Genomic DNA, 27,782 nt, shown 5'->3' on the forward strand with positions numbered 1-27,782 from the left:
ACTACTATTAAAATATGTACTATATATTAGGATTTATGTTCTCTCTCCCATCCAACAAAGGTCTTTTGCTTGATGCATAAGTAGGGCATAACTGGAGACATACAATTTACTTTACCACAACCTGCAAAAAAAAAATCGTGAAAAAAAATCGAACAAAGGTGTATAAATAATAACCACATGCAATATTATTATACAAGAAACAAAGCGATTTATGCACAGATGCTGCTGATACAGTGTAACTCAGAATAAAGCAAGCTATGGGTTGCAAATTGCAGTCATACAGAATCTTCATGCCATACGTGAATTGCCATACCAAAAACAAACCAAATAATAAAGGAAAAACATCATATAAGATGAGTCATTGAGAAGTTCTTTATTATAGAGTATACTGCACATTGATTCTGATGAGAAGCTTTTCTTTTTTGTTCAAAAAGGAAAAAAGAAATCATCTACAAAGCCGGAATAGCTAGGAGCTGTCTAGATTTTTCTCTACTGCACCCAAAAAACGAAAACAAAAAAAAAATACAATTCTTATGCAATCTAATGACCCCTGATGGATATGTTACATACTTCAATTTTTATTTGTTTCCCTTGCAAATGCAGAGAAAAATAAATGAAGATGGTTTAGCCAACTCAAATAGGTGGCATACTACGATTTCGGGTTCACCTTTCATTGCACAGAGACCGTTGAAAGGCCGATACTTGGGGTAGGAACGAGTGCCAACATTTGACTCTTGATAATCCTCATGTATGCCTGTATTTCCCAGTAGATTGGTAAGTTCTGAGAAAAGCAAGGCTGCAAACTCGTAACTGCGAGTTCCAGTATCTCTGCTACCTCAGCAGGTGGGTACTGTCTCCTGGTACAACCCTGTGTTTCAGAGATGAAATCAAGTCTCGGAAGAATAAATGCACACAACAAATAGATTATTTTCATGACTCAATCTAATCGTCTGAATCACAATAAGCAAGATAAATGTGGCAATAAGACTTGCCCTCTCCAAATTGCTTGGTTAATAAAGTAATTGACAGCTTATTCCAAGATGTCTTTCATAAGGACACAAGTTTGTTGAGTCATGTATGCTTGGCGAAAAAATAGGGTAAAACCGATCAAGGTCACAGTGATAGATGAAATAGCAAAATATACATATTATGTCGATATGACCTCTCTGATGAAAATCTAGGCCAAATCAGGTTTGGATTCACGTTGTCTAGGAAAAAACCTAAAATAAATAGAAATTGGTTTCAGAATGTGTTTGGACTCTGTGTCCTTGCAATATAGAGTACGTGCAATCTATATCTGTTCAATACCCAACAAGACCCAAATTGCTTTTTAGTGAATTCTATCCAGGTTCTGCCACAAATAAAGCATTCAACAGCACAGCAAAAGCACAACAAATATGTGGATGCCTAACTTAGGTTGGTACATGATGTGCTTCTGTCATATGTTACTAGCTTCATGTCTTCCAGATTAAGTAAAAGAAGAAAGGTGCTTTCACATGTCTGTTAATTTTATGAGCTAAACCCTAACAATCACAAGTGCATTAAAACAAGTTAGGCAGTCTCAGCAAAAGCTACAATAAAATCAGAACAAAACCTTATTTCATGTTTGAAACATGACCAGATTGCAGATAGATTCTGAGCAGAGCTGAATGTTTGTTGAACGAGGGCAAAAGAAAGCAAAACAAAAAAAATAACGGTAGGAGTGGAATAACTTAATAAATGTCTTAAATTTAGAAATGTAGATATTAGACAAGGTAAAGAAAATATGCTTTGTCAATGTCCTTCAGAACATTTGCACAGCGTACCTCAATCATGAAAAGAGCAGCAACACAAGTCGATATTAACTCTGATGGAATTCGACCTAGGTTTGCATCAGAAGAGATCTCTAAGTTTAGACCTGGGATCTGAATATTTGCTGACCCTAACCTGCCTGAAGATTTTTCATCCCTAGTTGCTAATTTGTGTACTTCTGGAATGTGAGTGTATGCAGTGTCTAATCTGTCAGAATCAAATCCAGAAGACCAATTTTTAGAAGGATACAAAACCTCTCTGGTACTAGCGAGAGCATCCTTCCTGCCTTCCACAGAAAACATAGCCTGAAAATTAAATAAAGCAACAAGTATCTTTAAGACAATTGAAATAAACAAAATGAATCAAAGTGCCAATTAAAATCGAGAATCGTTTTCATATAATAGCATATGTTAAAAAAGTAAAAGTTTTGCAATAGAAAAATAAAGATTCATCACATGTTGATCCAAGTAGAGAATGTCACCATATAAACAGGACTAAAAATGCCATGGTCAGGACTACATAGAGGATCAGGTCTTGTTTTAATAAGACATGGAAATTCGTCAACACAGAAAAAGAAAACAAGAAAACACAACCTCTTCATGCTTACCTGCACAGATTGATCCACCAGTGTCTTTGCTTTCTGCCTTGAAGTTTCAACAACTTCCAATACATAAGATTCTGAGTTACTACAAGGTCCAGCAAGCACTGAATTCTCAGTTGACCTAAACCATGGTGATGTTAATTTTCCTTGAAAGGTATTATGTTGCCTCAACTCAAGTATGGCAGAACCAACCTGAAAGATGAGATAGGAATTAAACATCAAGTTAGGAGGAAAGAAAGATCTATGATAAAAGAAAATGAAACTTAGTAAATCAATTAGTAACTAGCCTGGTCGCCGGCTTCTTGTAGCTGTAGAAGTAACTGCATCCTTAAGTGCTCGACATTTGTGATTGAATCATCATTTTGCTTTCTATTTACTTCCTCATTCATGTGGCTCAGTTCTGTCATCAATGCTTTCTGCAAACATAACAATGATGCTTCTCTCACCATTACAAATTGTTCACATTTGCAATGCAGCAAAAGGTCAATTTTTGCTATTTCTACAGAATTCTACCAAGGGGTTTGTTGAGACACAAAACACCATTTACTGAGTATATGTTAATGAGACTTGCAAGGAACTGATAGAATTCAACAGATTTTTCAAACAGTTGAAAAATAAAGCTGGCTGATTGAAAATAGGGAAAAGCCCTTCCCCTTCCAATAGTGAACATATGCCTAATTTAAAAATGGCTACATCAATTGATAGATGGAACGTTCTGTTCTGTGAGTCATAGGGCGGCTCAGGATGGATTCAAACTTAAAGTGGAGTTGGATTTGGAGGTGCTAGTGTGGATCTTAAGCACTAGATAAATATAAGTAAATAAGTAAATACATATTTATAAAACTGAGACAACAGGCTGAAGCACAGCATAGTAGAGAATAAAAAAATGCTTCTAGAACTTTTAAATCCATTTTGATGAAAAATGTTGTTGGTTTCAATATAACCAACCAGCAGTGAACTAAGACTCTTGCATATTAATGACACTTTAAACTAATGGCATACCAATCATATTAATGACACTCCTGCATATAAATGACATACCAAGCATTGGGTTCCTTTTTGATTGGATCCTCATCCCAACACATATGAAACACAAAATGTACATGTTTTAGCCAAAAGAGTGTCAATCTGTGTTAATCACATAAAATATGTTGCACTGTATTGTGTCAAGTAGGAATTACATGGTGTTCAGGTTTTTAGTGGACTAAATTAAGCCACCAACTTATAGCAACAACTTGGCATAATGAAAACAAAAAAGGAAAGATTGAGATAATAATGAAGTTATTTAAACAATAAAAATCTCTTTTATGCTCATTCAAAGAAGTTATTTAAACAATCAACCTTTACGGCATTAATGTTTTCAAGGGTCTAGGTGGGATTTAGACAGTATGTGAATTCAGATTGACATAAGCCTAAATGTATGCTTTTGTGTATGGCTCATTCTTTATATAGGGAATTGTGAACAAATGCCTGGTTAGATAAATACAAGACCTGTAAAAACATGCGTTGGGAAATCCACTAACACAAAGTTATTGAAGCAGGCCATCTATCAAAAAGCCTGACTGATGGACCACAAAGCACAGAACAGGAGGCCTCACAGCAAAGCAATGAAAAGTAGCCATAACTTAGGATTCAAAAGGCAGATCAAGACAGATACTCGATAAGTTCCGAGGTAGTAATATTACAAAAGGAAGCAAAAACTATAAGAACCCTTTGTGTAAAGATGCCAAAACAAGATTTGGAGATGGTAGACGCAAGCTTAGTTCAAATCTCTAATCAGAAGGCACTCATGCTGGTTAAAATGCATTTCACTTCAACCTTGTTAAAGCACAGAAATTGCAAAATATATGAAGCTTACAGAAATGACATGAGAAATATTTGGTGTTTTACATGCAAACCTCTTACAATGAAGAGAACTGTTTCATATGACAAGAATGTCAAATGAGATGAAATTGGAAGTGAACATTGAAAAAATAATTCCCAAGTAATATAAACAATGAACAACTATCAGAAATGGAAAATTATTAAATACGATCACCTTTTTCTTCAGAGCACACATCAGTTCAACAAGAGCTTTAGTGTCAGCTTCCCTTGTTTCCATCTGAGACAATGGACACTGTTTACTACAAATTTCCTGCTGCAGAACAAGAAATATGTTAGTCACATCTCAGATGAGTACATTAAGATTGATTATTTTAGGTAGAATGAAATTGATTTTCCAAGTATATCAAAAGAAAATGACAATAAACCTTGGCCTGCTTGTACGGTGAACTTTGTGAAAATTTAAAATGAGGCATATGTGCAACCTCCACAATCTCATTTGAGGCAATGTTTGGAATATCATTTGTTTTCTGCTGAATAAAATCATCTGTCTTTTTGACAATAAGGCTTTTGCATAACTGACTTGGAACATTTTGTCTTTCAAGATCATCAGACATATTCTTCCATGGACCTAGAGGCATACAGTCAATATCCTGAAAAATAAAATTTATTTTTTAATTAATGTAAACAATTATATTACTTGCAAATCAAATTTCTGTCAAAAAGATGTAGAAGACTAAGACAACTATTTAGAAGACATAAAGAACATCAGATACCTACATGTATAAAGCAAAAAACTCAAAAATTAAATGAGAATTCAAAGGATAAACCAATCCCTGGCTTCCAAAAAACAAGTAAATCATCAGATGATCACCTGAACATGAAAGGGTGGGATGAACAAGTTTATAACATGCAAACCGGTAAATATACAATTTAACTGCAGAGGTTTCTTTTACTCAGTGGAGGACCAAATAGTTTATCATAAGATGAAGATGGAATTTAGTACAGAAAAGCAAAAAAGAACATGGAAGCAACACTAGATTATAGTTGTCAACCTTGCAAGTTAGCTGCGCAACAGATGATGGATAACAAATCATTGCAAAAGAAATAAAATTAAATGAATATCTATAACTTAGAGCATGTGTAGACACTAATTAAAAGAGCATAGCTATTATAATGACCAACTATAGCAATTTATGATTTCCTTTGTACAATCCCTCAAGTCTTAGGAAGGTTGCATGGCATCTACTTTGTGATCCTTGATTGTCTCCACTAATAACAACTCTGGAACATTATGTGGTGAAACATTTTTGTACCTGAAAGTAATTAAAACAAAAGACAAAAACTACAAAGAGATAGTAATGCAGTGTGATGATCAGCAAAGAGCAAAGAACACCTCACCTTCTAAATTGACATTATATATGTTAGAAATTTTACACATAGATTAAGATAAAAGGATCTCCTGGCATCTAGGAGATGGATTTTAGTAAAAGGTTGGATTTAAGGTTTCTTTATCAATAGCACAATAGAATTCTCTTACTAATGTTAATATAAGGGCAGTTTTCATCAAAGAAGAGAAACCTACAAAGTTTGCTTCAAAGAATCAACATATAGGTGAAACGTTGCAGTGAAAATTCAGAATGCATACAGATACAAAAGAAAATACAACAGGAGCACATAAACAGTGGGCGTGTTACCATCACAAATTCAACACCTAGCTCAGGTCTGTCAAATTGAACCCTATAACTGCTTCGACCAACACTTAGTATAGTTCCATCATGAATTTCTCTTGTTTTAGGATGGCAAGCAATCACATGTTGTCCAACAGACAAAGGTATAGCTAAATCTCTTGAAAGTCCTTTCGTTGTACCAGCAAGCAGCTCAGTATAATGTGTTCGAACTGATTCACGATATTGTTCAACTTTCATCCTTTCTTCTGATAAAAATTTATTAGAAAATCGACGTGCTTTGCCAAGAGATCTGTTGAAAGAAAACAATTAAGGGACTAAACCCAATCTCTATCATAGCAAAACCTGTTAGTCAGCAAATACCTCCGAATGATGCTCCACTCTGCACGTCTAAACCTTGGTATATGGCTCAATCTTGCATGATTTAAGTACTCCACATAATCATTTTTGGCAAACCAAGGATAATCAATTGCACTGTAAAACCACTCAAATGTACACCATCTACGGAACAGTTGAGATGAAAGGCAATTAGCAAGTGTTCCCTGAAATTAAGAAATAGTCCAGATGAAAAAAAATATTTATTTCTTAATCTAATTTAAGAATAATGAATACAAGGAAATTAAATACCTTCATATTCATAAAACGTGAATGGTTATTCTGACATTCGTCTCCAACTCCACAAGAAGACATCAGCTGTTTTTGAGCCATTTCTTTTTTCAGATTTAGCTTGCATCTGGTCCTAGTTCCATTATGCATACTAAGATTGTCTGCAGCTAAACATTTAGTTGATATAGTTTTATCTTCTGTTGTTCCTCCAATTTTTCTATTTAACAATGAAATCTCTAGTTTATGGCTGAGTTTTCCTTGTTCAGAGAACTGAATAGGTTGACTAGCAAAGGATTTTTCCATGTCTTCAATTGAGACCTGAAAAGAAAGCAAGTTTACAGGACTTGCAACAAAAGATATCCAATTTTGAGAAGCATAAAGTTAAATCCTAGTCATATTCTTACCTAAGAGATATTTTGTCAAGAACATCAAGACAACAATGAAAAGACTTGAGGGCTAGTAGCATAAAAAGAAACATGACAAAGACCTTCGCATATAATAGAAAAGCATGATTTTTTTATTCACTGGTCATTCTGGCTAATACAGGTTGATATATACCTTCGTCCTAAGTTACCAGCAAAGAGAATGGGGTTTCTGACAGCATAGTTAACAAGTAATGCATTTAACCACTTTTGCTTACTAAATACTAATGTGTTTCTATAAATTTCAGTGGATTTGACTAATCCCAGATCCATTACAAGATGAACCGGATCAGAACTGAGCAAAATTTAGTTTATTAATAAAAAAAATTGGTTGGAATCAACTGAAACCTGATGATCCTGGCCAATTCAACTGATCACAATGGTTTAGGAGCTATATTGGAAAGGAAAACGGTAGCCCATTGCATGGGGCTCCAACAATTGCAGGTTTTGGAAAGGGTCAAAATGCACAGAAAGGGATAAATAACTAAAAGAGTATCAGAGAAGATGGAAAAAATGAATAAAGTAGGAGAATGTTTACCCCATTCTTCTGAAGTTCTGTCAGGTGAGATTTATCTCCTGTTCCACATTTTTGAATCTGCTATTGGTTCAAAGGCAAATTGGTATTAGTAAATATCATGAATTTATTTATGTGATATAAAGCTTTTCATTTTTATTTTATTTTTCTTTTCTTAGGCATGATCAAAAGCAATTCATAATAATAGACCAAACAGTTTATCAATTGACCTAATCTACTTGAGCTCGTTACTTGTTACCTCTTCTCCCAAGAATTTCCCTTTTCCTTTATGTGGCTTGCTGATAGTAGTACGGCAGCTTCTCTGATTTGCCTCTGAAATATAATCTTGCTGAGGGGGTATATTGCTTCCATTTTTAGTTTTCTGTGTAACACAATGAACTTCAATATTGGATATGTGATCTCTATCCTTTCTAACCTTTGGCCAATTGCTCTCATGACTTCTCAACTCTAATCACGGAAAAATTAAATGAGTGAGCAGATGTGATTCTTTTTCATTAGCAGATAATTATTTAGTGCCTATAACAATAAAAACTTCAAATATACATTACTGATGACATCCTCTAGGAACTATTTCACAATTGTGAGGTGGGAAAACACCTATGCTTTATTTAAATAAACAAAAAAGGAAATAATTTCCATTGCTCATGGAAGAGAAAGATTCGTCATACCATGATGTACCGCTCAGTACGGGTGGTATGTACCCGTCCAACAGGGGATCGGTATGAGTGGTACATACCAATTCGTTGGTATACCCCACCTTACTGTGTTTTGGTACGTCGGTACATATTGTAGCGATAACCGATCAATATACTGGTACAGACTGGTAAGGTGAACCATGTGGAAGCGTATAAGTTTTCACTACTTTTTTAGTGAAATCAAAGTACATACATATGTACATATGTTGTACTTATGTATACACATGCATGTGTATATATTGAAATGCAGATACATATCTTCGGACACATCCTAAAAAAGGTTTTAATTCAGAAAAATAAACCTGATGCAGAATTTTTCAACTAGCAGAATCTTAGAGTGGAGACTCTCTTGGCTGCTCTTATTTTTAGCAAAATTATTCTAATGAATTCAATTACCATCCTCTCTCTTTCGATATACTAACTGCTAGGTCATTCATCTAATTCCTCGTTATGAAGATATGAATTCATTTGTTGCATCTTAAATGCACCAGGCCATCACTCATTCTTCTTAAGATAGAAGGGGAACGTAAGCAAACATACCTTTAAATGATAGCTTAACATTGAACAAAATTGATCTAGGTAGATGATTTAAGAATGAAATACAATTCAATATCTTAGATCCACATTAATTAACCCAACCCCACTAACTCACCTTAAGCCAATTGTACTTGTTAAAAGTCTTATGTTTATATCGGTGTAGGAAAAGTATATTCCAACCAATGTTTTTAAGAGCACTAGGCACCAAGGTCCCAAAACACTCGAGGCGCTACGTGCTTGCCTAGGCACTCGCTCGAGCGAAGCGAGACGCTTCAGAATATAAAATTTTAAAAAATATATATTATAATTTGATAAATATAATCATAAAAATAAAAATGATAAAATATGGTTTCTATTGATGGATGCCTATGCTAAACAAGTTTCTAACTAGTGCTAAAAAAATCTAAAGAGTGGATCAATATGGTGCTAAATAGTTCTAAAGAAGGAACTGAAAAGAGGAACCAATCGCTCTGGAGGAAGGTGGGAGAAGGAGGGGGCAGCGAACAAAGCTGCAAATGAAGGTCACAGTGGCGGACGAAGCTGCAAACAAAGGCGGCGATAACGGACAGAGCAAACACAATGATGGACGGAGCTAGAGTGACAGATGCAGGGTTTCACTTCGAGTTTGTCAAACTGAGTTGGGCGTGGGTTGGGGGGGGTTTGTGTTAGGGTACATTAGTTAGTTCGATTGAACTAAATTGCTCATTCAATCGAACCAAGATCAAACCCCGATCCAACTTTCACTTAGACACTTGCTCGAGGAGCTCGGCATTAGGCTCGATCGAGCACCCGAGCGGTGTTTCATCAAAACGCTTTGCGAGGCGCTTAGGCGCTCATTTGAGCACCTAGGGGAGGGCCTGAGCGCCTTTTGAAATCACTAATTCCAATAAGTTCTTCATGAAATGGTGGTTTTGGCATGTCGTACTACAAGTAACACAAGAAAATAAGAAAAACATCTACCTTTAATTCATAACATATTGAAGAAATTTGTAAGTGAAAGAAAATATTATACTAAATAATAATAATCAATGATCTTAATTTCAAATACCAGACCTATATCAGTCCTTGCCTCGATCAATTTAAGTTTGAGTTATATTAACCTACCAAGTGTTGGTGCAACTATATGTACTAAGTTTCTAAAAAAGCTTGAAAAATACTGAAAATAAAAAGAAACTACTTTCCGGTACAAGCCCTTTCTCACATGGTACAAGATTGCATCAAACGATATGCCTTATACTAGGCTTGAACCATCTGGTTTACCCTGGTCAACATGCTGCTAGATTGATGAACCGGTATACACCACTTGTACCATATTAGATGGTATTTCAAACCTTGGTATATACCTTTATATTACATCAAAAGCGTGTATCCATCCCATAGCATCATCAGAAAATATAAAATAATTGATCTAACATAAATATACTTAGAAAGGTAATGCCATGCATATAATCATGTGTATGGCTATCAAGGTTACAATTAGTTAACAATAGAATTTGTCAAATGAAAATGATATGAAAATAATCATGTTATAGAATGAAAACAACAAATAATATCATCAGCATCTGTTACTTCCCCTCAGATTATGAATAACTAGAACACTAACCAGCTTCAGAAGCAGAAGTATGGAAAAGATCCGGAGTCAAGTTACCCAAATCCAGCAAAGCATCTAGAGCATCCCTTTCATCTACAAATTGAGAAGAACAAATCCAATATGAACACATATGCATATAAAATCTCATATTCACAAATTCATATTGAAATTGATGTGGATTAGAAAAATATTACAAAAAAATTTATAAGCAATCAAAAGCATCTTCGTCTTTGTTGAGACTTCTTAGTGGTAAGTGCATTGTTGCACAAGTGATGAGTCTCAAGTTCGAATCCATGTTTGAACGTCCCGTATGTTATTTAATATAATAAAAAATTCTGATTATTTTTTTAAAGAAAAATCAAATGCAGCTTCAAAGTCCATGAATTGCTAATGAAATGAGAGTAATAAATCTCGTCATAATGATAAATTGCTTATCATTGCTTCTGTACCATAATGATGATATATGATAGCACACTTGCAAGCACAACAATTTAAGAGAATCTGGGGGCAACATGCATGAAGGTTTACATATTGCATATGGCTAACAAATTATACATGATAACAAATTATACATAAATTATACATGTTGATATGGAAAGATATTCACATCAATTGAATATGGATAAGAATGCAGATAATGTTAAAGAAATGAATACCAATTTCTTTATTTTCCCTTTTTCACATCAATCAAAATGTTATCATTCTTGAAAATTATGATAAAAATGGTTAAAGAAGTCCCTATCTAAGAATCTTGAAAAATGAAATGTATCTTCTCTGAATTGGTGTCAAAGGCTTTATTAACAATGGCCATATTTGCTCAATAAGTTGTCAATTTTCAGACAAAAAACTATCTCCTTGTTCATATCTATTACAATGTGTTCTATAACACCAAAACCTCTACCTGATGTTTTTAGGATGATGATATTATCATAAAGAAGATAACTGGTTGATTGAGGGTCTAAACCTCACAACACAAACTTGAATTTGTTTCGAAAGGGAATTTCAAGTAAGATACCTTTACTATTAAACATTACAACAGTCTGCAAGTAAACTTCACAAAATGGCAAAATTAATCAATATCGGATAAGGTTTATTTTTTTATTTCAATTCCAAAATAACAAAGCAACAACCACATATATATATATATATATATATATATATATATATATATATATAAAGAAGATATACCTGAACTAAGTTCTTTAAGCAGCTTCTTCTTTCGACCTTGCGAGCTAAATGCACATTTTGCTTCACCTTCAGTATTGATGCAAGTCCCCTTTTCAGCTTGATAGTTCATATTGATTTGACCTTTTGACCTCTTTGTTTGTAACTTTTGCATCTTATATTCCATTGGGATTGCAGAAGAGATATCAGTATCCTGCAGTCTAGTATCTCTATTGATAACAGCAACACATCCTTCTTTACTAGCTAACTTCCCTTCCAAGAAGCATCCATCAACTCCAGCACTTACAATATCGATATTGGCCATCTGCAATTTAGTATGCTCAGTTGACAGTTAAAAAAATCCTTTTAAAATTAAATCATCATGGAAGTAATTTTATGTAGCAATCAAGGTTTCAAATACCAGTTATGGTATGTACCGACTAGTATATGTTGGTCTGATCAAGAACTAGTACTGAAATACATAGGTTAATATCAGTCAATATTTATTTATTTTCATTATTCTGATGATGATACTATGCTGTACAGATTAGTATATGTACTGGTCCGACTGATTGCAAAAAACATATTGGATCAAAATATAAATATTTAAGGCAATATATTAGCTTTGAATAGGACAAACCTTTGAGTCACCACTCAGTACAGGAGGTGATCCAATTTGCTCGTTTACTCTGTCTCTGCTTTGAGAACCCAGTGGTGACCCAAAAATCTGAGAAGCTTCAATCAATGCCAATGCTGCTAGATGCATTCCTTCATCGGCAAACACCTCTGCCTTCGATTTTGAACATTGTTTATTTGATGAAGTTAAATTATCTCTAATAATGTTCTCAGACAAAAATGCTACAGGAAAACGAGGAGTCCTTTTCCCAACACAACGAATCTTGCCACCACCGAAAGTATCTGGCCACAAAAAATTATGGAATCAACTTATAGCAGTACATATACAGTATATTATTCAAAACTAAAAGTTCATCTGACTTCATGGTGATAACCGAAACTGTGTGATACGAAGATACACAGTAACATCAGAATATCCATTGAGACAAACAGAAGAACTAAGAAAACATGTTAACTTATCATTTGGAAGAGTGAAATATATTTCAGAGGAAAAAAAGATTCAAGTTCCCATGCTTATTTATGACTTAAAGAAACTACTTAGTCGGGTTTGCCTGAATAGGAGAACAAGTTGAAAAAAGTGAAAAGTAAGACTGAGGTGAAAGAATGCAAGGGAAACTACATTCTTGTTCTCCAAGAGTTGTTTTTAGTTTCCAAATGTAGACTCATGGTCAGTCACAGCCATGCTAGAAAGAAAATTTCCCAAGAAATAAAAAACTTAGACCAATAGTTTAAAACCTCACTCAGGTCTTACAGGCCAAGTTGTTAACTGACATACTTGTTATACCACTCAATTCTCGTGATCCTCAACTACGGCATTTTCAGTTGATCCCTGGGAACCATCTGATTCTCCAACTTTGGCAAGTTAAATGGTTTAATCTATATAGTAATTCCCAATTTCTCAGTTTATACACTACAAGACTCTAGACTAATTTATTCTCTGAATCAAATATTGTGTCCATGTGATTTCAAACATTACATCAAACATCTGATTTTGCAACAATCTAATACATTTAAAGCAAAATACCAAATATTCATAGAAAAATATTATCTGTCATTGGCAACTGTTCCCAAGGAAAAAATATCTTATAATGACATCTGATTTTTTCTGATGGTAAAACTTACTGTTATAGTAAGATTTCTTTTGTGTCCTGTATATCAAGGGTTCGAATCATAAAAACAATCTATTTGCAAATGTAAAGTCATACAATGAGTACACAGATTGGCAGGAGCGTAAACATTTTATCCACCTTTTTTCATAATTTTTTTCTTATTATTTGTATTTACATGATGTCACACATTCTTATTTGAATAAATAATTGAACCATGGACTAGTGACCAATGCAATGTCCATGTTGGGTGTCAAAATATTGACATAGATGCCTCGTCATGCCAACAAAAGAGCACAATGTTTCTCATTGATAAGATGTTGAAAGTTAAACTACTGGGATCTTCAAATTAAACATCAAAAAAGATCAACAATATAAAAATATGAACTTAGATGTTTTTAGAGCAAAAGAGGAAGTTGTTGGACTCAAGGACATAAATATGGCAATAAAAAGAGAACTGTAGTACTTGCCAGCAAAATGAATTTTCCTTAACGAAGGCATGCACCCAGAACTTGATGGGATTGATTGCTTTTGCAAGGAAACTAGCCCTTTAGAACCTTTTGGCAGGACAATCTGAGATACACGGCCATGTTTTTGAGGCCTAGTATATGTTCTTAAAAATCGATAATTTTCTTGATCACTGTCACCACCTTCCTGACAGTCAACGGCATGAGTTTGAGATAAGATTTTCACATAAAAATAAGATATACTGATTACAGAATAGTTACAAAAATTATCGGGTTGTAAGATGATAAATGACCCCATGTAAATGTCTCATAGTCAACATTTCGAGTTAAGACATAAAAATGAAAGTTGGTGAGGTGATCAATAGTATCAGGTTAACACTAAAGCAAATAAGTTCCTTCACCAAAATGTAGCATTGGTAAAGTATGCAAGAAGAAGATGAAGACTATCCAAGAAATAAGTGTTTGATAAAATAGATATAACTTTTGAGACGCTAATTTACAATTTTGTCTGGTAAAGATAAGATATATCTGCTTAAGATATCAACAGCAATGTCAGAAATGGTAGAGAAGAAGCCTGGTTCTGAGTCTTACCAGAATATTGTAATGATCAATCATCATAGCAATTAGTCCAGTTGCATTAGCTGACCCTTCTGGAAGAGATAAGTAAGCCTGAAATAGCACAGTCCTCTTTAATCAATCATGCAGTGAGGAACAATTTGGTTTAAAAAAGGGACAATTTCGAGACACACACACACAGAAGAAGAGAGAGAGAGAGAGAGAGACTATAAACTGATTTTTAAAATAATGCTGCTTATCTAAAATATTAAACCAATAAAAAGACACTAATTAAATGGTAATTAATAGTTTAATAACTCACAACATCGTTACCGGATTCAGATGCACATGTTTACCAGAACAAACAAACAAAGATAAGTTAATGGGAAATACATTATGTATTTTATTTCATTCCACAAAGAGATTTTACTTGTTTCCCAGTATTTAGTTTATGCTGTAATGTCTCTCATCTCATACCATGTATCCTGGAAGATAAAGCATATTGATAAGTTCATGGGAAATACATTATGTATTTCTTTTCATTCTACATAGAGCTTTTACTTGTTTCCCAGTATTTAGTTTATCCTGTAAATGTAATGTCTCTCGTCTCATACATGACTCCTGGAAGATAAAGCATATTGGTAAAGCCCATCGGTAACTGATGCCTCATCATAAATAAAGAAAGAAAAAAGAATTTTAGCCTTTGTTATGCTGCAGTCCTTAGCTTACTAAAAAATGTATTTTTGACAACCCTGAAAAACATAAGAGAAATCCATGGTCTAGTTTCATGCCGCGAATCGATGTGAAACCAACGAGTTAGAAGTTGCAGCCAAAGCAAGAAAAAGAAAATGAAATCAGAATGCCATGAAGAAAAAGATGAAGCATATCCAAATAAAGAAGCTTAACCTAAGCTGCATCAAGGTTCAAATTGCCACCCATACAAGTACTGGCTGTATTTGTCCCTCCACTTCTTGTCCCTTCTCCCTTCTTCTCTCCCTCCTCTCTAGTTAAAGTGGTACTGATCTGACCGGTATCAAGTGTCAGTATATCTGTCATATCACTACCATACCAGTCCAGCCACCAACTGGTATCGGCATCAGACAGAGACTTTAAACTTTGCACTCACTGGAATCTTATTATTGATTGCCACCAAAGTGGAAATGATTCATTTGAGGGGAGACACATTATCTATATATGCAAGAAAGAAAGAAGGAAAAGGTGAAGAAAACTAAGAATTCATCTTAAAAGAAAATGCCCAAAATGGCCTAAGTAGGATGACACTAAACATGATAATCAAAATGCTAGAGAAGCCAGATCAAGGAAATCACTATGCATTGGTAGGAGGAGTTCAATTCCTTAAGCCAAAAGAATTTGTGGTGCCATTACCATGAACCAGAGTTTCTTATGAATGAACAATACCTCAATATAAGTTCAACACAGTTGATGAAAAAGAAGCCTATACGTCAATATAAGCCTGTAAATGTGATGCATGCAGATGATATATGATCAGAATTCCATGCTTTAATCCAAATAAACTAACTTCTAAGTGTAACAACCAGGGTTTGCCGTACCGAGCCATACCGCCCGGTATGGGCGGTACGTACCGGTCCAACAGGTTTTCGGTACGCGGACCGACGGTTACCGATCCGAGGTACTGTAGCAGTTACTGTAGCACTGCTACTACTCGGTACACCTTGGTGTACCGCTCAGTATACCGTACCATACCGGTACCGAGCCCAGGTCGAAATACCGGTACGGTACGGTATTGCGAACCTTGGTAACAACTTTTATAGACTTCAGAAAACTTTGAGAACAACGAATAAATCTAAGAAAATTGTGTACATTAAAGTAGGTGTAAGATGCACGTATAACCTTATTCATATTATAAAGGGCTTCCACTGCATCTGATGACTTATTGGGTAACGTAGCCGCCACCTGAAAGTCAAAATGATTACTAATTGAAACAATTAACACAATACAAGTGTTACCCAGAACTAATGTCTAATAGATTATGAAATCTTCTAAGTTATAGGAAAACATGCTTCTTATTTATAAAAGAATTGTTGAAGCACTTGAAGCTCAAAAAGGTAAGCAAAATAATTGCAAACAGAGCATCAAATAGATGATGATATGATGATGGTTGCCAACCTTCTTCCAGTCTTTCCCATACTTATTGTATGCCTCAAAAAATTGTACCACCTCTACTTTGCTCCACTGGGAACCTAGCATATCAGATAAGTTCCTTTTCTGCATAAATCACTTTGTTTAAAGTTAGAGTGCAATAGTAGATTAGTGAAGGTCATGGGTTGAAGTACATTTCACATAATAATTAGTACTTATGAAAGCGACATAAACATACAATTTATTGAAGCCAAAAAAAAAGTCCTCCAATGAATGTGGTTATAGAAATCACAAAGATAACAGTGAAAAAGATTTTTTAACACAAATTTACATGATAGACAAGTGCAGCCTAGCGCATAAAGCACCCAACAAAGCATGATCTAGAAAGGGTCAATTTGCAGGGTCATATCCCTACAAGCAGATTGTTTTCATGACTGAAACTCTAATCATTCAGGTGATAAAAGGAGCAACCGTATCGTGGTACCAACTACCAGGGCTCACCATTTTGATATGATAGACAAAACAATATGCTAAAAAAAGACCTTTACAAAAAGGACCAGAGTCCACATTATTCATAAAGCATAAGCTTTAAGCACATTTCTCCTATTTTCATATGCAAATTAATATGGAACTTAATATCAACAGCCTTAGTAAACTATTCAACAGTTCTGGGAGACACAGAACATTAGGAACCAACACGACCAATTTGATCAGTCTACAATACAAGGCTGCTTGTCAAACTATGGTCATTCATTGTCATTTTGCTTGGTTAGACATTGTGATCTCAAGTAAAAGGAACCAGTTTCCTTACCTACTTGGAGAACAATCACATGAAAGACTAAACAAAAGACAAAAAAGAGCATAGTCCCCATCTAGGTCTGCCATACCGAAGCATACCGCCCATACCGGGCGGTACGTACCGGTCCAATAGGTTACCGGTACGCAGACTGCCCGGTACCGCTACAGTGCTACAGTATAAAAAGTATAAAATTGTTTGGTACACCAGGGTGTACCGCTCGTTACACCCTGATGTACCGCCCAGTACACCGGTACCGTACCATACCGAGCCCGGGTCGAAACGTCGATACGATACGGTACAACGAACTTTGGTCCCCATACAAAATTTAAAATTGTACGTCATTTAGATCCCAAAAAAGAAGCTTCCACTATGATCTTCCAAGAGCCTAAGATAATAAAAGAAAATGCAATGAATTTCTAAATGCTCCACTGAAATTTAGATAAAAAAACATGTGAAGTAAGGGGAACAGAAAAGTGACATTTCTTGGAATATAGAATCTTCCAATGGCTTTTATGTGACACACAGAATAACTAGACGAACAACATCTCACCCAGGCACCCACTAGTTTAAATATACATTGATCATCTATAAAAACTTGATCAACTATAGATCAACCGAAATAAATGCTTGTGTGACAGTTTTTTAATTGTCTAGCATAGTGATGAACAAGAGATCAGATATTAAGCCCAGTAATATTGTTTTCTAATATCGTTTTTATATAGGATAGTGCTGATCAAATTTTGTATGATGATAATACATCAGAATATTTTCCAATAACTAATCAAGGGATATAGGTTGGAGCCTAATGAGTTTGAAAACATAAGTAAAGCTAATCTAGTTGCCCAATTCCCAGAGAAGGAAACATCCAACCTAGCATAAAACCCATATCTGTTACACATTTAGTAGATTCCTAAACTAAGAAATCAAAGAAGATTTAAGTTGCACACCAGTTTCATTTATCATTATGCCAGTTAATTTGCAAAGCTAAAAAGTAACAAAAACTACAGTATAATTTCTTGTGTAAAACACCTCAGACATTATTCTTAGTCCTATAAATAATATTAGAAAATTTAATCAAAATCTTCAGATATGATGTTTAACTTCAAAATTCAAACAAGTTGAACAATAAATCATTCACTGATAACAAAACCACAAAGTCTACATAGGAACTACACTCTAAAAGACCGAAAGTACTATATTAATACCTGAAGTATTGTATACTCACTTCTAAACACTACAATATTTCATGCCAACTCCTTCAGAATCAATAATACAGAGAAAAGATTGATAAACGAGATGCACAATTATGCTACTTCAAGAATTGTCAGAGCTTATAAATATTCTGTTAAACTTGAAAATGCCAAAGTCTCAATCATGGCCACATAGCGAACTTATCCTTCTAGATATCATGAATGCCATCCAGAACATGGACCAAATGGCTTCTTAGATATTAGTATTCCTGGCTAGGTATGTCTAATGAAAATAACCTTAATATTATTTGGATCAGATGGACGCTTCCTCACCAGGATAGGTGAATTTGAATACAGATAAGTGATCTTTTTAGCCCAATAAACCTGGTGGGGCAGGATTTATACACAAATTGCCATAGAATTTTCTAGGATTTATTTGCAAGTTTATAATAAATCTCCTAATTTTGCAGAGGATATAGTGATAGTGTTCATTTGGTGTTCGAGTCTGAAGCTTATAGATGTCAATACTCAATAGTAAAGTTGATTTCATCAGCTTGATCCAGATTCTAAATAATAATAATGTCCCTTGGCAGCTGAATGGTATATAAAGATATTGTACCTAACTTCAGATATTTAAAAACATCTATTTGTAGATCTTTTAATGAAGACAACAAGTGTGCTGACTAGTTGGTCAATAATGTAGAATTAGTAGTGTTATTATGCGCCTGGAGGGTTCTTGTCACCCTTAAAACTTGACTCTCATTTTCTAATTCCTCTGGCATGTTTGCTGATTGAATAAGGTAATGGGGGTTCTCTTTTTGCTTTAAAAAGAAATGATTTAATGGGCATAACCACTCTAACAGTGGGTCGTCCAATAAGAAGAAAACAGAAAGCTTGCTATCCTGTCGGCTGGTTAGCAAGATATTGCATGGTCAGATAAGCTACAGAAGGATGATGCAAGATTGGCTCCAGTTAGTGTATGCCAACCTTCAATATCAGTTTCACTTCAAATGAGGAACAAACAATACTTCTAAATTCTAATTTCAAGCAAGCAAACATTGCACTCAGACTGACAACAACAAACAAATGGTATATAAATATCAGCTCTGCAAGATGTTGATCAAAGTTCGATAGCAAAAACATTTTTTTACAATCTAATCTTATTTACTTTTTATACTTTGAATTCCAAAATGATAAGATACACAGTGTTGCTGACTTGTTCCGTTCCTTGCTTTTGTGGATTAAAGAATTCGAATTCATTAAGAGATTTCAAATTTTTAAATGATAGAATTAACAAGTAAAATTTAAAAGAATAAAACTAGAATCTAAGCATAATTTAGATCTGCACATAAAACTGAAAGCAAACATTTCATAGAATAGCACCAAAGTCAGTTTTGTAAGTGTAAAGTATTCAAAAGTTCAATCAAAAAGGTATGAGCAAGTTGATAGTCTGTGTCATAGTAATCTTAATCTATGTGAAATGGAAATAGAAAACACGATCTCCCATATGGTATTAATTTTCATTATGCATCTCACACAAAATACAGAAGCAAAAACATAATATATCACTTGAGATTTAAGCCAAAAAAGTTACTCTTATTTTATTTTTGACTGCATTTATCTTATTTTTGCAAGGCCTTTCTTCACTAAGTTCAGGAAAGCACTTGCTGGAAACTTGACATTTCTTCTTTGAAGGGCCCATTGAAACTCTTTCTTTCTTAGCTGCACTACCTAATGAAAACACCTGCAGAATTTCACTAGAAATAAGTGAATGATGGCATGATCCAGCTAAAGGAGCAAAAAAAGTGAATACATATCCTTTGCAAAATTATAACACAGAAGACATGCTACTAATAGAGCTTAGTATAATGTGTATTAGTACTCAACAACAGAATATTTTGTGCATTAGGAAAGGCATACCACATGAAGACTCAGGTTTTAACTAGTGTGCATGAAAAATAATCTCGTACAGAGATTTGCTTGAAACCAGTGGTGTCAGAACTCAGAAGCAGTATAGGTTTTAAGGCACCAAGGTCCATTATCGTCCAAGGTGCCAGGTGCCCCAAGCAAAGCAGAACACTTACCATACCATAAAAACATATTTAAAGATTGAGATAAGGGTTAAAACAAGAACTTTAATCAAAACATAAGTTATATATCACTATCACCAAAACACCAAATACAAACATCTATCAGTCCATAGAGCACTGAACCAACAAAATGATAACTAAATTAGTTCATATTTAAATATCAAACCAAAATGAATCCAAGAGTTCTAATTATCATCAGCATCCACCACAACATCATCAACATTATCCATGCCCTCATCTTCTCGATCACTTATATATCCCTCAAGTTATTCTTTTGTTCCAACAAAATCAACTTCCTCCTCTTCAACAATTGGTATCATTGAACTTGATGTTTTTAAACTCATCTTGAGTATCGCTTGTTTTGTAGTGTATGTCCTTGACTTTCTAACTCCAGATGCACTTGCTACATCATCCATGTCAAATTGTCATCACTAAAAGTATTCTGCATCTGATTTTTTTAGCACCAATCTTTCCCACCAACCATTCATTTCAATCATCAAGTTCAAGAAATAGAATCAATGCTTTTGCTGTTTTGCAAATTGTGATGAGCCTTGAGTGCTTAGCTGTATTTAAAATACACTAGATCATGCAGCTTTAATGATCCATCTAGGTTTTCTGATGAATTTTTTTCAAGAATTTATGATCTAATTAGTAATTGTGGATTACACTATAATATTTCACAGCTTCCGACTAAGATCATTATCGATGTTTCTTTATTATGATTCCTCCGACATAGCATCAGTTGCCAATTGTACCTCACATTTAAGTTTAAATTTCCATGTTAAATCAATTAAGCTTCGAGGGAGGGGACAAAAGTGGGAAGAGGATCGCAGCAAGTGCTGGCTGTAGCAATAGGGAAGAGAGTGGAGACTGAAGAGGGAGGGAGGAGAGAGCAGCAGCAGAAGAGAAGAGGGAGGAGGGATGAGGGAGAAAAGAGGAAGAGTGTGGTGAAGGGTGCTGGCCTTCGAGAGAGGAGAGGAGAAGATAAAAAAGAAGGGAGAGAATAAGAGGGAAGGAAGAGGAACGGAAAATAAGAGGAAAGTGAGAACTGTGGCAGCAACAAACGCCGGCCACAAAGAGAGGAGGAGATGGGAAAGAAGAGGGCTAATTACATATTACCCCCCATAGTTAGCTATCTTTAGTGTCCTGATCCCTACACTTTAAAAAGTAGCATTGACATCCTTATAGTTACGAAAGTGAAACATCTAGGTCCAATTACCCTAATGACATCAGTTTTACCGACGAAAACATGAAAACAAAGGTAGGGCAAAAAGGTAATGTTAACGTTTGATGGTGGCGGACGATGACACCAGTTGCCTGGCTGCCTCCGACTATAAGGTCCTCTCATCACAACACAACTCGCCTCCACGAGGAATGCGTCACCGACCTCATCGCCGCCTGCCTTGCGTCACTCTACATTGGCAACTGCATCAGCATCGATGCAGATGGTGGTGAACACCGCAACATCTATGGCGAAGATGGCAGCCGCCTCGCAGTTGACCTGTTGGGCGGATCCCAACCTCGACTCGAAGCTGGGGTTGCCGGAGCTCCTGCCACTCCCCCCGCTATCGCATCAATTCCAGCACCACCACTCGCCGAGTGGCCCTTTCGCCGCTCTACATCTGCGTCGACATCAACATAATTGTCGAGCGACGAAAGGGCCACTCGACATCTGCATTTGCGTCGACATTGACACAGATGCAAAGCAGTGAAAGGGCCGCTCGGCAAGAGGTAGTGTCGGAACTGACGTGGCAGTGAGGAGAGCGACAGGAGATTCAATAACCCCAACTTCAGGTCGAGACTGGGATCCACTTAACGAGTCAGCGACAAGGCGACCACCATCTTCGCCATAGACGCCATGGCAGCCACCACCATCAGCGTTGACATCGACGCAGATGCAGAGTGGCGCGGGGCGGGTAGCGATGAGGTCGGCGACGTGCTCCTCGTGGAGGCGGCGTTGCGGTGAGAGCGGACCTTATCATCGTCGGAGGCGACCAGGCAACTGTGTCGGCATCGATGCCAACGACATCGCCATCTATCACCGAACATTAAAATTACCTTTTTGCCCTTTGTTTATATATTTTTCGTTGATAAAACTGACATCGTTAAGTTAAATCGACATAAATATTTCACTTTCGTAAGTATAGGGATACCGATGTAACGTTTTAAATTGTAGGGACTAGGAAGCTAAAAGTAGCTATTTACATGAGGTAATCTGTAAGTAGCCCAAAAGAATAAGACAATAGGAAATAGGAAGGGCAAGAAGATGAAAGAGATAGCAACAGTGGCAAGTGGCAAGTGGCAAGTGGCAAGGCTGTTAACCTCGCATTCCTACTCGAATCGTAAAAGGCTACATAAACTCAAACTGTTGGATGGGATTATAGAATCATAATATCCTATGATTTAGACTGAGAACCATTCATATAGTAATAGAAATTTATAAATATTCTTTTTCTATTAATATTTAGTAACTTTCATATGTTCTTAAGCTAATAACTATTTTTTATTAAAGCAAATGTATAATTTAATAATAATATTTTTTATTCCAGTGAATATATTTGTTGGTTTACAATGGTTGCAAAATGTAATATCCAACAAAGATAATTTTAGAACAAAATTTCAAGAAAACAAAACACGTGAAATGATTTTTCTCCCACATATTTCATACTAAAACTTAGTTCAGGCATAACTTTTCACAAAATAATTAAAATAAAAATTTGAAAATAAAACGCATATATTAACTATTTGACGATTTATCATGCAATATAAAATGCATGTAATCACCGATAATTTCTCTCTTAACATAAATTAATTACTATAAATGATGTATTGCTTTAATATTAACTTCTATATTTGGGTACTATAGTTAAAGAAATAATTAAATTTAGTTTCCTTAATCACATGGATAAGTTAGGAATTCTACTAATCAATTAAATTATTAATTGATTTATTTTCTAATGAGTGATTTGATATTTAGGAAGTAAATAGTTTGCATTCTATTTTTGTGTGTGAAATATAAGAAATGAATATTATATTACTTTCTTTATGTGTGAAAGCAAAAAATAAATAAATTAAAAATAAAATTAAATTATTACTTATCTTTCGGGGAGATCATATCTTCTCCTATATAAAGGGGGCTATTCCTTCCTCATTCCCCACCAAGCCTAACAATGGGAGAATTGAGGAGAGGATTTCCGGGGAGATGATATCGAGAAAGGGATAGTCGAAGAGAGGTAGGATCCTTTCTTTTTTAACTAGCTTTGATCTATATTTTAAAATCTTGATGTTGATATTGTTATAATTTTTTATGCATAATGATGTTTTAATTTTAAAATTTTAGGATTAATCAATAATGATAATTATTTTGTGATGTTAGAATGATTATTTGATTTATCTTGATCTCTTAAGCTTTAGTGAATTTTAATATTGATTTAATTATTAAAACTCTTATTTTTGGATTAACATAGTAGTTCTAATTTATTTAATTAGATATATCTATGTTTCAAGAATTATGTGTGAATTTCTATAATGTAATTAGTTTTAAATTTAACATCATGAATTTAAAGTTTTAATTAATGGATTTGAGTCATTCTTTAATAATTTTAAATGTTGAAATCTAATTTGATAAGAGGAGTTTAATTGGGTCCTGACTTGAGTCAAGTTGATCGATCAGATCGAATCGACTCAGCCCATATGGTCATGTATGACGTAGCTCATGTGACCAAGTACAACCTAGCTCATATGACTCAGTATGACCCAACCTAGGTGGCCGGGTAGGAGCCAGCCCATATGGTAAGGTATGACCCAACCCATGTGGTCAGGCATGACCTAACCCATGTGGCTAGGTACGATCTAGTCCATGTGGCCATATATAACCTAGCCCATGTGGTAAGGTACGACCCAACCATATAGCTAGGTATGGGCCAGCTCATGTGGCTAGGTACGATTCAGTCCATGTGGCCATGTATGACCCAACTCATATGGTAAGGTACGACCCAACTATGTGGCCAGGCATCGGCCAGCTCATACGGCTAGGTACGACCCAATCCATGTGGTTAGATACGACCCCAACTCATGTGTCTAGGAGTAACTCGAGAGCCAAGCAAGGCCTAGTTCGATGCCAAGGCTCAACCCAACTTATAAGTGAGGCTTAGCTTAGTTCATGAAGTTAAGCTTGCCCGTTGTACCTCAACTCAATCTAATACTTGGAACAAGTATATGCACTGCATGTGGAATATGTATATGCAATGTATGTGACCTATCCAAGACCAGTTTATGGTGATTCCAGACCGGTTCTATAAGGATTTGAGGTTAGTTCCATTAGATCATAATCGAATTGAGTTTGGATTAAGTTAATTGAGTTATTCCAATTAGGGTTTTGGTTGATTGAGGACTATTGAGAGATTGACGTTTCATGCTTTTATGATTTGATGAATTTAAAGGTTTTATCTGAAGATGTCATTTGAAAATGATTATTGATTTTACATGTTCTTATGTTTATGATATTGATATGATTATGTAATAGATGTGACTAGACTAGTTATTCACATTGGGAGTGCAACATGTGAAAGGAGTTACGGGCCCATCACAATGCGAAGCTACTAATGAACATAGTCTAGTAGATTTACATCAAGTATGGTCTCTCATAATATTTAATCATATTGATTTCTTGATGCATATGTGAGTGAATGGATGAGTGTAAATGAATGATCATGGATATTTATGTATCCCTACCGAAGGCAGGTATGGTGATTCCCTTCGGGGATTAGCGGGCCGTCAGATGTGATGGATACCACTTGGGCGATTCCTTCATCCGCTGTTGGTAGGAACGTGACCCCACTTGGGCGGGTGATGGATACCACTCTATCCGCTATTGGGAGTGCAATATGAATTATCTTCATCCGCTGTTGGGAGAAATTAATCCCGTGGAGTATGTCTCTTCATCCGCTGTTGGGAGAGTGCACCATCGGGTGTGATGTTCGCCTTTGTTATATGATTATTATGTATGTGTTGCTTATGGCTGATGCATGATTTTGTTTATTATGTAAGAAATTATCATCGTCTTTCTTGTGCATGAGTTTTATGATGAATAAATATATTTTCTTATTGAATTATTGATATTTGTTTATATTTAATGAATATTGAAGATTATTTTTATGATTTTTCTGAGATTCCTACCAACATGTGTGGCTGCTGATATGTTTTTATTTTATATTTATTTTCAGAGTAATCTACTACTATGTAATAGATCTGAAACTTGGATGGAAGAGACTTATGATCCTACCAAGAAGATATTATCATTTTTTTAGTTAATAGAATATTTATTACTGTAAAGACAAGGATTTGAATTCAAAAATGAATAAAAAGAAAATAAGAAAGTTTATTATGTAAATTATGGATAATAAAATACTAAATTATTATTTTTTTTATAAATCCAAGATGTGACAATGCATCTGCAGCACATGGAGGTGATGCATCAACTCACCTGCAAAGACTAGCTTTTTCACAAAATGGGTACTGCAAACTGAAATAACACAGAAGACAACAAAACAATAGTTGTGCATAAATAGAACAACTAAATGTTATGAGATTCTGCATTCTATAGATAAAAACAGATTGGCCACCTCAGGTACAATCATACCAACTGAACGACAATAAGGCCGACAGTCAAGCCAAATTGCATAGTCTAACACTCAAGATCTAATATTAAGCAAGAAAGATTATGCATACCATCCCTGGAAGTGAAACATGACACATTTGATCATCACTAGTTCCAGATTCAGCAAAATGCATCCCAAGAACAAGCTAATCCTGTCATATATGTACTGATCTTAGCACACATTTTCCAATTTTCAGTATTATGATTTTTTTTTTTTGCGGATCAGAATTATTTTATGTAGCTTGACTACAAAAACAAGTCCAATGTTACAACTAAATCAGAATAAACTCAGGTATAATAGGACTTGGAAGTAGATCCAAAATGTTGATTGCCCTTAGGTCCTGATGGATTCCTAAGTTGTAGCTCAAGATTCAGGCCATGGGTCATGGTTCAGACATCTTTCGAATTAAATATCAACAAGCCTCAAAATCATCTAGCTACTTGAAGACGCCCCTTTCTTTACCATTTTAAGTTCCTGTACAGCACCCTGAACTTCACAAGAGAAAACAATCTTAGACTCCAGACCTCTTATGTACTTAGTACAAAGTGTGAGATGGATCTAAAGTTTCTCTAGAACTAAGAAATAGAAGAACAAAGACATGGATGGTGAAGGGTCAGCCTAGCAAAATGATTCAGGCGAGTTTCAGGTGGGCAGAATCGTATTGCAACTCAAGCATTACAAAACCTTTGAGCAGGTGAGGTGTGGGTTAAGTTGAATTAATTATCAATTTCTGCTTTTAACGTACACTATTCGAGTTACACCATTTAAATATACATTTCAGAAGTATAAAGCATAGGGACCAGAACAGCAAATAAACAGATTAACAGAACAACTTAACCGCAGAAGTTACTTTTTCAGATAACATAATGAGTTTGTTTCTGCATTCTTCATCCTATCGATCCCTAAATTATGGATCATCTCGGTTTCTCGTCATGATTTTATATGACTCCAAAAAACGCATCCCAGAACAAAACCACATTAAATTAAGATGCCCAAAACCGAGGACTCCATCAAGCACAAGTCGATCAATACGAATCGAGGGGTAAAGAAACATCTGACGAAGAAGATAAGGGCCTGGCCGATTAAAACAACAATTATTTGCGGTTGTTACAAACCTAGATGGGCAGCGAAGACATCACGAGAACCCAACACAGTTAAGGTTTCCTGGATGAAAGGAAGCGATCGGAAAACTTACCGTTGGGACGAAGAAATCAGAGTCCGGGCCGAGGAGACGCGGTCGGCCGAAGAAGGTCGATGAAGCCGATCAATCCACGCATGGTTCGACAGTGAACGGCGGAAGAGGTGTTAGGGTTTGTGGATCGGAGAAGGGCGAGTTGGGGCAGAGCAAGAGGGAGAGAACGGGGGAATCGGAGAAGGTTTCGGAATGCCTTGGCGGGCGCCAGATACGAAGGAATCAAAATAATATATACGGAAAGAGAGTACAGGAAACCTATGCAAGTATGAATACACTCGTACCTACCCCTTCCCTGCTGCGCTCTCCCACATACTTGCCTTCTTGCTGGGTCCCACCGCAGTTATGCAACTAACGAAGTCGTTTGCCGTACCCGATCGGGACTATGCTGTCTCACATGCCTGCCTTCTCTCTGGGTCCCACACGAATTCCAATGAGAAGGCAGGCAACGAGAGTTTGGTTGTCGTAGAAAGGTCTCAAGGAAACGCGAGACGGAATGGGTCTCGGATCAAGTA

At 35.6% G+C, this 27,782-nt stretch overlaps 1 protein-coding gene across 3 annotated transcripts; it reads right to left on the bottom strand.

Annotated features, from left to right (window-relative positions):
• Positions 1 to 325: 325 nt before the first annotated feature.
• Positions 326 to 27,455, bottom strand: LOC135585871 (protein ALWAYS EARLY 2-like). Of its 3 annotated transcripts, none has more exons than XM_065159720.1 (21): positions 27,271 to 27,455; positions 26,146 to 26,226; positions 19,920 to 20,069; positions 16,364 to 16,462; positions 16,088 to 16,150; positions 14,252 to 14,329; positions 13,664 to 13,847; positions 12,092 to 12,369; positions 11,476 to 11,776; positions 10,300 to 10,380; positions 7,703 to 7,911; positions 7,468 to 7,524; positions 6,529 to 6,825; positions 6,265 to 6,443; positions 5,911 to 6,193; positions 4,642 to 4,866; positions 4,431 to 4,526; positions 2,680 to 2,808; positions 2,399 to 2,584; positions 1,806 to 2,096; positions 326 to 868 (listed from the first exon to the last, which is right to left on the bottom strand). In XM_065159720.1, exons 2-21 carry the CDS (start codon positions 26,206 to 26,208, stop codon positions 671 to 673), a joined length of 3,447 nt encoding a protein of 1,148 aa, XP_065015792.1. In that variant the 5' UTR covers positions 26,209 to 26,226; positions 27,271 to 27,455; the 3' UTR covers positions 326 to 670. The 3 variants fall into 3 exon arrangements, with proteins under 3 accessions (XP_065015792.1, XP_065015791.1, XP_065015793.1); XM_065159719.1 differs by having other exon boundaries at positions 4,431 to 4,529; XM_065159721.1 differs by lacking the exon at positions 26,146 to 26,226 and having other exon boundaries at positions 327 to 868; positions 4,431 to 4,529.
• Positions 27,456 to 27,782: the final 327 nt, after the last annotated feature.

This window comes from Musa acuminata, chromosome BXJ3-7, assembly GCF_036884655.1.
Source record: "Musa acuminata AAA Group cultivar baxijiao chromosome BXJ3-7, Cavendish_Baxijiao_AAA, whole genome shotgun sequence".
NCBI classification, from domain to species: domain Eukaryota; kingdom Viridiplantae; phylum Streptophyta; class Magnoliopsida; order Zingiberales; family Musaceae; genus Musa; species Musa acuminata.

Bases quoted from the DNA above. Each gene is read 5' to 3' on its own strand.
- LOC135585871 (XM_065159719.1), bottom strand. From the start codon at position 26,208: ATGCATTTTGCTGAATCTGGAACTAGTGATGATCAAATGTGTCATGTT. The intron at 10,381-11,475 runs GTATATCTTCTT...CTCAATTTGTAG, and splicing joins GCTTAAAGAACTTAGTTCAG to ATGAAAGGGATGCTCTAGAT. The intron at 6,444-6,528 runs GTATTTAATTTC...TCTTAATTTCAG, and splicing joins CACGTTTTATGAATATGAAG to GGAACACTTGCTAATTGCCT.